A 13,901-nucleotide genomic window follows, 5' to 3' on the forward strand; every position below is an offset into this window, starting at 1 on the left:
ATGTCCTGCAACATTTAAAATCATGTAGGTTACTGGAATTGATTTTAAATTTTCTAGATGCTCTACATAGTTAAAATCCTGTCTTTAACAATATATTTAATTCCTGAAACCTTATGTAATCATTAATTACATAGCTACTATGTTAATCATTTACTCTGGATTCAAATTTCCCTGAACATTGCATAAGAAATTTTTATGTTCCATCTTAACTTGTTAAAAAACTCAATAAAACCACAGCAATTGAAAGAACTATTTTTCTACATACTGAGATGTCTAATAAAATGTCTCACTTGAAACTCTGTATTTGTCCCCTGCTGGTTCATCTTTCCATAGAACTTAACCAAATGTTTGCATGGCTAGGGCTTTCATGAATCAAGATTATTTGCAAGTTGCAACACTCAAGAAACAGTTAGAATTACTCCTTTCACGTTTAACCACAATGATATTGCTTTGCTTTCCCCTTACTTGCTAAATCCATTAGACAATATATTTTAAATGCATAATGAACTCACATTAATTTCAATTATTTTAGGAACAGACCAGAATACAGTTTTTCAAGAAATTTACTCACATTTTGGAATTAATGCCCCACCTCTCTGAATAGCCTTCCTGAATAGAAATACTTCTCACCAACTATTGCCTACACAGTGTTTACATGCATGCACACATCACAGTACCTCCTGTTACACCGCCATTCATTCATTTACTGGTTTTAAATATTCATGCTGCACAACCTACAGAGAAACAAGTCAAGGCAAATCTCTTGATAATTGCGTTTACTGAAAAATCAAAAAGTATTAGTGCTGGGAGGGATACAAATTTTGCTCTAACTTTCTCATTCTAAAAACATATTTTTAAAAAAGAAAAGAAAAGAAAAGCCGAGACGCAGAGATTGACTTAGATACGGTTACAAAGCTATTCAGCATCAGAACTAGATTAATATTGTCATCTTTGCGATGGGCATTCTCGGACAGCAAAAGCGGGTTCCTAGAAAAACTAAAAACAAAAACCATTCATGGGCTTCCCTGGTGGCGCAGTGGTTGAGAGTCCGCCTGCCAACGCAGGGGACACGGGTTCATGCCCGGGTCCGAGAAGATCCCACATGCCGCGGAGCGGCTGGGCCCGGGAGCCATGGCCGTTGAGCCTGCGCGTCCGGAGCCTGTGCTCCGCAACGGGAGAGGCCACGACAGTGAGAGGCCCGCGCAGAGCAAAAAGAAAAAAAAAAGAAAAAATCATAATAAATAAAATCACCTTAATAAAAATCAATCCCCCACATCAATCAGTGGAATATATATAATGAGAAAAAACTTCTTGGTAATACGTTGCTTTTGGCACCTCACCAGTATTTGCAAGGTGGACTTGGAACTCAGGAATAGGAAACAAAGCTTGTATGTCTTCACTTAACACTTGATTCAAGGATTCACCTTCGTGCTGCTAGACTTTTAGCACGGACTCCAAATTTACTGACTGGGGGTTACAGGATTGGTTGCTCCCAGTCACCATAAAACCTCATCACTGTAACCTACCTCCTTGGCCATGTCTGTGTATTTCTGCTTTTCCTTTGGATCGAGAACAGCCCACCAATCAGCTAGTATCTTGGTAGCACCTCGGTTATCAAGCCTGGGGTGTTCCTGACGTACAAGGGAGCGATGACGTTTGCAAAATAAGAGAAATGCATTCATTGGTCTCCGGGCTCGCTGTTCTGGTGATTCATCATCTTCAGTTTCACCAACATCTTGCTCTAGACCATCAGCCCCAAGAAGTTGAACCTATCAGCAATAAAACAAAAGCCAAATGTTTAACACATCCTGGATAACTTTGCTTTAACAATTAGTCTTGGTTTTTAAATTGTATTTTTCCTTAGCTCCACTTAAACAACTTACAAATTGGGGGGAAAAAACGATTTTTTAAAAGTCATCAACCACTGTTTGTGGTTGGTAACCAACTTAAGATGTTTTCTTTTGCTTAGTTTCTACAGCAACCTGTGCATGTCTGTATTACAGCATATATTACATTGTTGTTATAATTTCTTACATTTTTTTCTCACTAACAGTGAGCTCTTTGAGGACAAAAGCTCTCTTATTTTCCTCATACACAGTGCATAGCTTAATGTCTGGTCTAACATTAGTATTTAACTAACTATTGAATGAAGGATTCAACCCATTCTGTGATATATGGGTCTCAAGATTAACAACAATATCCACATAAGATACATGAGCATTAGTTCTGTCTTTCTACTCTTTGGAATGTGCTGTTGTACAACTAATAATATGAAAATGTTTAACATGAAAGTAGATAAAAATCTAATACAGACTACTTAATGTTTTTGTGCATATCACAAGTGGAGCCTCCTAGTGTAAAAATCAAAACAGACTTCTAACATTATTTGAAGGAAGAACTACATAGTAAATTTTCAAGCTTGTAGATATCACACTTCCTTGTCCACTGAAATTCAATGGTGATAGGGCTTAAACTTTCAAAATCTGTTTTGAATCCTCCCCTTTCCTAAGCATTTCATTCAAGGTCTTCAAGGACTTCTGCAAAGCTCTGATCCTCTCCATCTGTGTAATTCTCATTGCCACTGCCCTAGTACCACTCTTGCCTATGGCCTTGTCTTTCTGCTTTCAATCTCTTACAATACTTCCTACGCATGGCTGCAGGTTAAATTTCTTAAAGCACATTTCTGATCACAGAATCTCAGAATATAACAGGATTGTTAAGTATCTTCTAAGGCTAAAATATGACAGTGCGACCAAGAACAGAAGTCCAGTATGCTTACTAAAACCATTTCTTTACTTGCTGCTTCACAGTTAAAATCAAGAAGGATCGAGGTAGTTGTTAGACTGCATTACACAGTAGGGCAGTAGTTCTTAAACATGAGTGGGCACTGGAATCCCTGGAGGTCTTGTTAAAACACAGATTGTTAAGTCCCATTCCCAGAGCTTCTGATTCTGTCGGTCTGGAGTGGGCCTTGAGAATGTGTATTTCTAACAAGTTGCCAGGTTATGCTCATGCTGCTAGCCTGGGGATCACACTTGGAGAACCACTACTATAAGGCAACCAGGTTCTGTTATATCGTGTTTATTGGGCAACGGTTACAGACGCTCTAGGACAAATCACTAGCTTAATCCAATTAGATGTTTTTTAAAAGCCTTTTAAGTTTAAATTAAGTATTGCACATGCATTTAATTAACCATCAATTATCTTCAAACACAAATAGTACAGAACAATCGTGAAGTCATAGCTACTTGATTTGGAAATACATTAGGGATTATTACTGGGAGTGAAGGATACAGATTTATCTTCCTCATTATGTATATAATCATTAAAAATGATTTGAGTTTTCAAGGAATATTTATTTAGCATTCTGAAACTAAGAAGCTACAGAAAAAAATCAGGCATAAAAAATGTATTATGTAGGTTGAGGAAGTAATTATAGTTTCCCTTCAGAAAAGAATAACTTTTGATTCAGTTACTAAATTATAAAACTCAAGCCAAGAGCTGAGATAAATAAGACAAATCCTGCCCCAAGGAGTTCACTGTGTGGGGAGAGGAGAAAGATATATACGCAAATAAATTAAAAAGCAGGTTAATGACTGCAACAACCAGTGCAGCAATGAAGCACTAGCAGATGGGTGGGAGAACAGGGAAGTCTCCCTAGAAAAGGTGTGGTCTGGGCTAAATTTTGAAAGATGAATCAGAGTGTGTAGGGGAGTCAATGGGGAGTCATGGGGAACTAACAGAGATTAAATAAAGCTCAATAGTTCAGACACTTATATGCAGCTCAATAGTACCAGTATATAAAAGATTAGAACAGGAATCTAAGGTTACAGAAGAAGCTATGGGCCACTTCATGAAGCATGTGCTCTGTTGTGTTAAAAAAACAAAAAAAAGAAAAAAAAGTGCATTTAACCCTGTAAATGAGTGGTTTCAAACTGCACGGATCAATAAAAACCCTTGGGAGGGGACCAACAGATTACCAACTTTTTGTTTTGCCAAGTATGAACATTAAAAAATTTTTTAACTACTATCTAATATTATAATTGTTTCACTAAATTAACTAATCAAAAAGTAAGTAAACAAATAAATATATGTATGATATATAAATTAAATTAAAACGAAAAGGTATCTGGACCTATTTTTCTTTCACCAGAGGCCAAGTAACACTCTGCAACAAATCAACACTAGCACTGGACCAGGATATGGAAACCACAGCTGGATGTAATGAAGAGCCATGAGTGGTTTCAAGCAGGGGAAAGACATTGTTAGATCTGTATTTTGAGAGAAGTCCTGTCATCAGTGTTGAGCATGAATTACGGTAGCAAAACTAGAGTCAAACAAAACTAGAGGAACAAGTTAAAAGTTTATTCCAGCTGTCCATGCGAGAATGGAGACACAGGGCCGAATCAAAGCAGTAATCATGAGAATGGAGAACTGAAAAGAGAAACAATATTCACTAATGAGGTAGAGCCAAGAGTGACTGGTGTCTAACTGGATGTAAAGGTTGAAAAAGGAAGAGTGTTTCCAACTTTGGCAGCAAGATTCCTTCATACACAACAGAGAACACTTTTTCTCAAATGAGAGAAATGAGATCTGGTGGCAGAATGTGAAGTGGCTCTTAGCAGAGAAGTCCCAGTTGGGATAATGAACTGATGTACCAATATAAAGAAGTTAAGACCAATGGTGTGGGTGAGATCTCTGAAGGTGGACCAAAAAGAGAACAGGACTCGATGACTTCATTCTTTCACTTAATAACTATTTACTGGGCACCCGATATGGAGCAGGCACTGTTCTAGGTGATTCAGACAGAACAGTGAGCATACAGACTCCCCATCCTCATGAAGATGAAGAGTAGCACAAGTGGCCTGCCACTCTAGAAGGATCCCTCTGGCTGCTCTGTTGAGAACAGACTGTAGAACGGCAAGAGCAGAGGCAGAGAGAGAGAGGCAGAATACAATAATCTGCACTAGCATTGGTGGTAGCTTGGATCAAGGTAGCAGTAGTGACATTGCTAACAAGGGGTCAACTTGAGAACACATTTGCAATGTATGGCTGAGAATTTACTGACGGATGGACAGATGTGAGACTTGAGCAAAAGAAAACAGACAAGGTTTCAGGTCTGACCAATTTGACAGTTGGAGTTGCCATTCACTGAGAGAGGAAAGATGTAGGAGGATGGGGTTTGCAGGAGAAAAGTGAAAGCTTCATTTTGAACACATTCAAACTGAGATTCTGATTTGGTATCTAAGTGGATATGTCAAGCAAACAGTCAGAAATACAAGTCCAGAGTTTAGAAGAAAGGTCCAGGGTGGAGTCAGGAATTAAGATAAGAAGCCCAGAGAACATCAACATTTGAAGGTAGAATAATGGAGGGACATCAACTGGAAGGAACTAGAATGGTATAGTTGGGAAGGTAGGAATAGAAATGAGTGATTGCTGTCATGGAAACAGCAGACAGCTTCAAGGACCAAGTGATCAACAGGTGCAAATGTGTCAGAGAGATCAAATTAAGCATAAGCATAAACTTGGCAATTTCCTCAAACAGGAAGAATAACACCATCTCTCTGAAAATGGAAAGGAAAAGATGGATAAGGAGTGAGATAAGAGTAAGAGGAGTAAGTAGAGAAAGCTGAAGGAGTCATTTCTGGTGGCCTCTCTTTTCTCTGTGAAAGAGAAGAATAGTAACAGTGAGGAGACCATAAACAGTACCCAGAGAAGATGTCTGTGAAACAGAAAAAATGTTTATAATTCGTGCTGAGACGAGTGGAAAAGGAAGCTGACCCAAGCCTAGGACAAAAGACTGAATGGATATTGAAGGCCTGGAGAATAGTATAGGCATGTTTATGAAATTTGTAGTGACACAAAATAAGTACTCATCTATTTTTTTTATTTTTTTATTTTTTTTACTCATCTGTTTTTTATCGATTGATTGATTGATGGCTGCGTTGGGTCTTCATTGCTGCGCGCGGGCTTTCTCAAGTTGCAGCGAGTGGGGGTTACTCTTTGTTGCGGTGCACGGGCTTCTCATTGCAGTGTCTTCTCTCATTGAGCACGGGCTCTAGACGCGCGGGTTTCAGTAGTTGTGGCTCGCAGGCTCCAGAGCGCAGGCTCAGGAGCTGTGGTGCACAGGCTTAGCTGCTCCGCGGCATGGGGGATCTTCCCAGCCCAGGGCTCCAACCCATGTCCCCTGCATTGGCAGGCAGATTCTTAACCACTGCGCCACCAGGGAAGTCCAGTACTCATCTATTCTTCTACTGAGCATATAACTATTCAAAATCTACTCTGTGCCAGCCACCACTCTGGGCTTTGAGGAAGGAGTAGAGGACAGGAAGGGCAAGACCCCTGCTCTTACCGAGCTTATAGCCTAGTCTAGGAAGGCAGACATAAACAAGTGCACAGCTAAACACAAAGCAAATGAGAAGTGTGAGGGAGGAAATCCTCAGACGTGGAATGCATTGGGTGGGAGGGACACCTGAGATGATGGGGAGGTAGTCCTTGTGCTGAGACCTAAATGATGAAGAGGAGGAACCAGTCATGCCAAGATCTGAAGGGACGTGTGGCTTTCTAAAGTCAGCTGCATGGCTGTGTGACTTTCTCGCAAGAGCCGGCTGCTCAAGTGTGAGACCAGAGGAGGGGACCAGGAGCTGACTGAGCACAGAGGCACGGAGGGGTAACAGCAGCCAGATGCTCTGGTGGCCTCAGAGATGAGGACCTGAACAGCTCTGAACCTGCCTACAGTGGCAAGGCTAGGCTGGGAGGGAAGAAAGAGAGGTCAGGAGCAACAGGTGGGTGCAGGTAAGCACATCAAATTTTATGAACTCACTGCATTTGAATATTGTCTGCAAATTATTAACTGACAGAAATACTATTTAAGAAGGATCTGTTTCAGTTTAAACTACTACTACAGATACTTTAAGAGTCATCAACATTTGGAATAAAAATGTAGATTAAGTAGTTAACTAGGATTCAAGTTATACAGACTCCTAGAAACGCCTCCTTTGCACCACACATGTTCACTGCAGTTTCTAGAATGAATGGTCAAATAAACTTAAAACTTCTACCATAAAAGGAGGAAATTACCTTATCAATATCCTCCTCTTCGTCCTCCTCTTCCTCCTCTTCTGAAAAGTCAAGAAGTTTCTTTGCTAGCAATGGATGCCACTGAAGACACTTTCGTTTTGGTCGTTTTCCAGCCCCTTCTCCTTCTGCTGAATGATCTTTATTTCTATTACTGCCTTTCATTACTGTGACCTGTAGTAATGAAAAAAGGAGAAACAGAGAAATCAAAGTAAATTTGATTAAAATTAGTTTATTTAGCTTCCTTAACTTTAACTGGATTATAGTTTTAATGATGGAAATATCTACCAGCTTAGACATTTACTGGATTCAGTAAGAACTAAGTACATAATCAAACATTCATTTTAGTGGGTTAAATTGCTAATAAAATTTTCCTTTTATGAAATCTGCTTCCTTCCACTTCAGAACTTCAGAACTCAAAACCCGAATAAAGTGTTAGGATGATTACAAGTTACTGTCACCTGTTCGTATTTACTCAAAATAGTGTTTCTCAACGTTTTCCACCAGAGGAATGTGAAAAATGCCTCCCAGGGGAGCAAAGGTGCTCACAGAGGTGGGCCTCCCTACATTCTCCAATGGCTCCTATTTTATCATCATAATTTACATGAATTTCACATTCCATACTATGATAAATCTGAGTCCGAAGTATTATTAAGTAAAATGAATGCTTTATAAGAATCAAATGTTTTAGATTTAAAATACAACTATTTCATAAGATGACACACATTTTTCAAAAACTGTGCAGCCTCCAAGGATCCCGTCTATGCATGAATCACTTAGTTGGATGAGCACCCTTCTGTACTGGCCTGTGATATAACAAATCACAAAGATCTTTGCATCTCCCTATTACATATGTACTACAATCCAGCAACAAAGTTTTGCTCTCTAAGTTTTTTCCCCCTAAAAGACGATTGGCTGAAATAGCTAGGCTATAGTCAAGCTATGAATCTGACAATATCTTTCAGAAGCCAAAAATTCTAAATTATTTTTCAGAGAATATTTTAAAAAGTTTTTCTCCATGAACGAAACTACATATTTATATTATAAAGGTGAAAATAACAAAAAATGAGGTTTACCTTCTCCATCATGCCCAGTCCCACAGCCCAAAGGTAAATTATACACAGTTTCTTACATGCTTTCTCATAATTATTTAATATTTTTCATTCATTCATTTGAAGTAACATTATATACAAATTACTCTTTATACAAAGTCATGTGAAAACTGAAATACAGTTAAATGCTATCAACGTAAATGGTTCATGCTGACAATTACAAACGTAAATGCCGTTGCCAAAATCACAGGGTGGTGGTCTTTTTGGTCAGTTTAAATCTGTATTGGTCCAAACACTTGCGAAGTGTTTGATAGCACTTGCAAAGTACTATCAATAAACTTTTAATGCCATGTTGCTGACACTAGGATCCATGAACATATAGTTTCAATATTCATCTAGTTCTCAAGCCTTCAAAGCAATACGACATAAGCAATTTTAAAATCTTCCTTCCTTGTTTCTGAGTTTGGGGTCATATTTAAGTCTTCTTCACTTCAAAATCGAGAAATATTCACTAATGTTTCCTTTGAGAACTTATGTGACTTCATTACTTTAAAAAAGCCATGTAAATAACTGATCAATCTGGAATTCATTCTGACAAAGGAGTGAGGGAGGGATCTCGCTTTTTTTTTTTTCCCAAATAGCTAACCAACTGTTCCAAACCATTTATTAAATTATCCAGCTTTTCCCCATTCCTTTGAAATGCTACTTTTATCCTATACTACATTACCACATGTGTATAAGTCTACTTCTGGATTCTCTTATTTTAATAATCATCCCCTCTGTTTTCCTATCCTTTGACCAACTTTAATATCCTTAGGACAATCCCATTCTGTACCTTTTTCTATACACAAATATATCAGTAAACAGAGCCATTTAAAACTTTTAAGTTGAAAATATCATGCTCTTCTAAGTCAATACACCTTGATCACCCTCATTTTGTAATAACTATATAATATTCCAAAATAGGAACAATCACAATTTTCTCAATTATTCCATGATTGATAGACGTTCAATTTCTTGTACTACAATAAAATCTTAATTAAAAAATCTTTTAATCTTCATTTTGATAAAATCCTCATTATTAAAAGCTGTGTCTAGTCCAAAAAAAAGGGTGGGGAGGTGAGAAAAACATGTTCCCGTGGTTTTCTTAGCAAGATACTTCTGCTGAGTATCTGAAGCAATTACATGATTCATGTGGCTGCCTCAAGAGTAGAAGTTATTGAAAAACTCTAAATGGAATTAGTTATCTGGTATGCTCTTAATAAATAATAAAGGAACAACGATTTCTTTGAATTGATAGACCATTTAACGATTCCCAGTCTATCTACAAATAAAACTTGGCATGGAAAACCCAATTTCTAAAAATACCAATGCTATATAGAGAGAAGAGGAAACAGCTATTTTTGTGGCTTATTAATCACTTCAGGATGAGATGCTTGAGTGGTAATTAAACCCATACTGGGTTTTAATACCGGATATTTTATAACACATTTTTTAAACAATAAAAGAAATTAATGGGAAACTATATGTCAGGCAAGCTGTTATCAACAGGAGAGGTCAAAGTGATTGCCGGTGCCTAGAGAAAAATACATCATTTACCCTCAAGGATTCCGATTATGCTATTTGATTATGTGTGAATTGTGTTTAAGTGTATGTGCCTTTGCATATATTTATGTGTAATTTCAATATTCAAGCAGAAAACAGAATATCAAGAATCAAATGAATGGATGGTATATGTGGCTTTGGGGTTCAAAATAACCACATTCACCTCCTCCCACCTCAATGTTCTGATTCTTTCCACATAGCTGCTACAGCACTACGATAATGTATATCTTCTCTGATACTCCCCAAATTAATCTCTCCATCCCCATAAATACAATAGAAAGATTTTACATTGCTAACAACACTTACCACATTTTCCCTCGAATTACAATTATTTGGGTACATCCTACCTCCATCACTAGGCCTTTTTCTTGATGATCCAAGACTAGTTATCTTTATATAGAAGCATCTGGCTTATCAGAACATCAAGATCAGTTAGTTGTGAGAATTGTTATAAACCATATGAAACTCCATGCTAAATTATGGTGATAATTCACTATTTTTATACAGTAGAATGGCTTCAAAATTAACCCCCATCTCTCTCATTCCTGTGAATTCAGATATTTCTTCCTGAGTGGGAAAAAAGGAGGTCTGAAAACTATGTATAACACTGAATGCGGGCCAGGGTGGCATGTTCTGTGTGAGAACCACCGAACCCCTGGGCTGTACGAAAAGTAAGATTGATAACCTCTAGCACAGTCTAGAACAAAGTAGGGGGAAAGCAAGTATTTTTAGCATGAATGAGAGCTGAATTGAAGATAGTAAACCTGGGACAAAATAGTCAAGAAAAGTGTAACTGATCTAATGACCATGAACTACCCAAAACTATAAACTACAGATTTTAATAACTTAGTTATCTGATTACTTTTTAATTCACCATGGATCTGTTTTCAAACTGTTGAAAGAAGGCAAAAGAATATGTGTGTGTGTGGGGGGGGGGGGGAGGATGATGCTCCTGATTATCATTCAGAAGTAATGAGAAAGCAAGAGAGAAGAATGAAAGAAAAGATGAGGAAAAACATCTGAGAAAGAAAAGGGAAAAGAAGGCAGAATTTTGACACTCAAGCATATTGCTTTTCTTATTTCAACAATGAGGAGGAAAAACTGTTAATTTTTGACAGTAACAGAGGGCTACCTTTGTAATTATTTTGCCACTAAACCCCCCCCCCCCACATTATAAAGTTCGGCTTCTTGTTCTGGAACATGAGCAAATTAAGCTAGCAATCTACATGTAATGAATGAAACAATTGGGGGACTTTATTCAAAAGGGGTCCTTCTTCCTTTCTGCCCGGCAACTGTAGAATAACAAATCAGGTTATTCAACTACCAGTGGACTCTGTACTTGAAAGACTCAAGTTGCTGAGATTATCAAACGATGGAGGCTGAAGGTCCCTATCCAAAATACAGTTGACCCTTGAACAACACGGTTTTGAAACTGTGAGCATCCACTTATACATCAAATTTTTTTTTCAATAAAAACAGACTATATTACTACATGATCCACGGCTGGTTGAATCTACAGATGGGGGAGCCATGGGTACAGGAAGGTGACTGTAAAGCTTATATAACCCCTGCATTCAAGGGTCAGCTGTATTGAATATTTACTTATCTTATAAAAACAAACCAACCCATGTGTTCCCTTTTCTTTGCCAGATGAGTTACCCTAATTAGTACTCATAATACTGAAGTAAATGTAAATCAACTTGGTGATGAATTAGGAAAAACTTCATTTACCTATATTCTTCAAATGCAGCAAGTCCATTCATGAAGACCTTTACTGAGGTCAAACTTCATGAGAAATGTAAAGAAGAAATATCGTAGAAGACACAGGACAAAGTAAATACCACAAAAGAAAAAAATGGACATTGACGACTAACAAGCCTCCTTTAGAATCCGGCCTCTACCACTACCTGCTTGTTGTAAAGTTATTCATCTTGCTGATCTTTCCACACATTAAAACTAAGTAACAGCTCTACTGTGAGAACACTTATTATATAACACCCAGCACAGAGCCTGGCATCTAGAAGGTCCTCACTCCATGTTAGTAAATCCTCCCTTTACCCACAAGCTTTTTAGAGAGAGTATGGGTTTAACAGGCAGCACGTTCTTGCTTAACTCAGCCTAAGATGCAGTTCAAGAGAGAGCACAGAGGACTCCCATTTAACAGTGGTCCACATGCTTCCCAGATGATATAACCTCCAGCCTCAGCAACTGAAAAAGAAAGACGGAAAGTTTCTTTTCTTTTGTCTGAGTGATATACAGTCAGAAACAGAGCCTTGGCATAGCCATAAATTCTGTAAGATCCTCTAGTCTTTCCTCTTGTCTCACAACTTAGGCAATCAGTACACTTTAGCTTTTAAAACACTGTAAATTTAACTGTGTCACAGGGGTATTTTAGAGTTTAAACTGTTTCCTAAATGTCCAATAAAATCCCATTCAAATCATATTAATGGAAATTCAGACCAAATGAGACAGGGGAAGGTAAGGGAGGCCCACAAAATTTCATTGTCAGACAGCCATGCATTCTAACCTCAAGTAAGGCCTCTCCTGGGTCCAACTAAGACTGTAAAGCTTTAGAGCTGTCTCGGACCTACAGAGAAGATGAAAAATCAGCACAGAGAAATGGTGGTAATTCGGTAGCTCTAGAGCTTCCCACAAGTTGGACCAACCTGCTTAAAACCTTCTGAGAGCGCTGCTGCTCTCAACAGCCCTTGTTTCCACTGCCTTGCACACTCCCTAAAATTCTCTCACTTTCTGCCAAAACGGACATCCTCCTCCAAAGCCCAGGTTATATATCACTTCCCTTCTAAAGCTTTCTGTGAAAACCTTAAGTCAAATGCCATCGCTCTTTGATCACACTTGAGCTTGCTCGTCAAGCACTTACCATGGTGTTTCAGTTAGTTTTATCTACGTCCTCACTATCCTCCACGAAATAGGTTGTGAACTTCTAGAGGGAAGGTGTCATGGTTTCTTACTTTTCTGTCCCGGGACCTCAAACTGAGCCTGGTACACAGCAGTCCCTGTAAAGGGTATTTATGGCTTATAATTTCCTCACCTAACACTGAACCACATACTACAACTTCCCAGAATGAACTGTTCCTCAGGATAATTTTAAAAACAATACTAACACACAGCTAATATTTATTAAATACTAATCGCTTCATACTTAATATTCATTATCTCATTTAATCCTTATAAGAACCCTTGAGGCAGGTACTATACTATGCATCCCAGTTGAAGAAGCTGAGGGTTAAGCCACTTGCCTAAGGTCACACAGTTAGCAGCAGAGAAGGTGGCACTAGAAGCAGGAAGGCCAATTCAACAGCCCAAATGCACACCTAGGACAAGAAGCTCTAATATAAAGCCTTCCATCTGTTGATGCTCTGGGCATTTCTCATAGAACAAATAGCTTATGAGCCATGGAACTACCTAAAGGAAGCACTGAAGGGTTGGAACGTGAACACTTTCAATGGTTCACAGCAGAAAAGTAAGTGTACATCTCTGATGACTCCAAGCGACAATTAAATTAGATTAACTTTAAAACGCTTTGAAGATTAAAGCCCTACAAGTGCTAATCATTATTATTTATTGTAATTCTAATGACAATTCTAAACTGTAGACAGATTAAATGAAAAATATCTTTCTATAAAGTAATACTCTCATTTTAGAAGCAATTCAGTCACGCTATTCATGCAAAGAGTGTCTTTAAATGCACTCCTTATTGAAAAGCAGTAGCTCTTCAAGTTGAAACTTTAACTCTGTCAAGATGTTATCTACATGCTCTTCATGAATACTAATAAGACACACACTATTTAAAGAACGGCTTAGCTGTACTGGCAGTTCTGGTTCCTGTGTCCTTCTCTCATGAAGGAATATGTATTTTAAGATCTCCAATACTTACAACTCCATGACATTTAGCCTTAGGAGAGCTTAACATGGTTCTCAAAATGCATGCTACTCTAGGCTACAGATAGAAACAACAGCTACCTTGAAAGAGATAAGGCACCAAAAGAAGTGACTTAGGGAAGAAACACTACTTACACAAGGAATTCAGTAACAGGCCGAAACATGTTCCCCATCACACCACCCTCCCCCAAAGGCCCAACTCTCTGTTTTCTTGTAATTTTATGGTGGCATTTACATTCTTCATCACAAAGTCACCAAATTCCT

At 38.3% G+C, this 13,901-nt stretch overlaps 1 protein-coding gene across 17 annotated transcripts in view; it reads right to left on the minus strand.

Annotated features, from left to right (window-relative positions):
• The window catches only part of BBX (BBX high mobility group box domain containing), a 292,190-nt gene that overhangs the window by 92,913 nt on the left and 185,376 nt on the right, over positions 1–13,901 (minus strand). For all 17 annotated transcript variants that reach the window (XM_067034713.1, XM_067034712.1, XM_059065491.2 and 14 more), the window contains 2 exons: positions 7,081–7,251; positions 1,527–1,769 (listed from right to left, as the gene is read on the minus strand). In XM_067034713.1, the coding sequence (XP_066890814.1) occupies positions 1,527–1,769; positions 7,081–7,242 (405 nt within the window). In that variant the 5' untranslated portion in view covers positions 7,243–7,251. The remainder of the gene's footprint in view (positions 1–1,526; positions 1,770–7,080; positions 7,252–13,901) is intronic.

Source organism: Kogia breviceps, chromosome 5 (assembly GCF_026419965.1).
Source record: "Kogia breviceps isolate mKogBre1 chromosome 5, mKogBre1 haplotype 1, whole genome shotgun sequence".
Taxonomy (NCBI): domain Eukaryota; kingdom Metazoa; phylum Chordata; class Mammalia; order Artiodactyla; family Physeteridae; genus Kogia; species Kogia breviceps.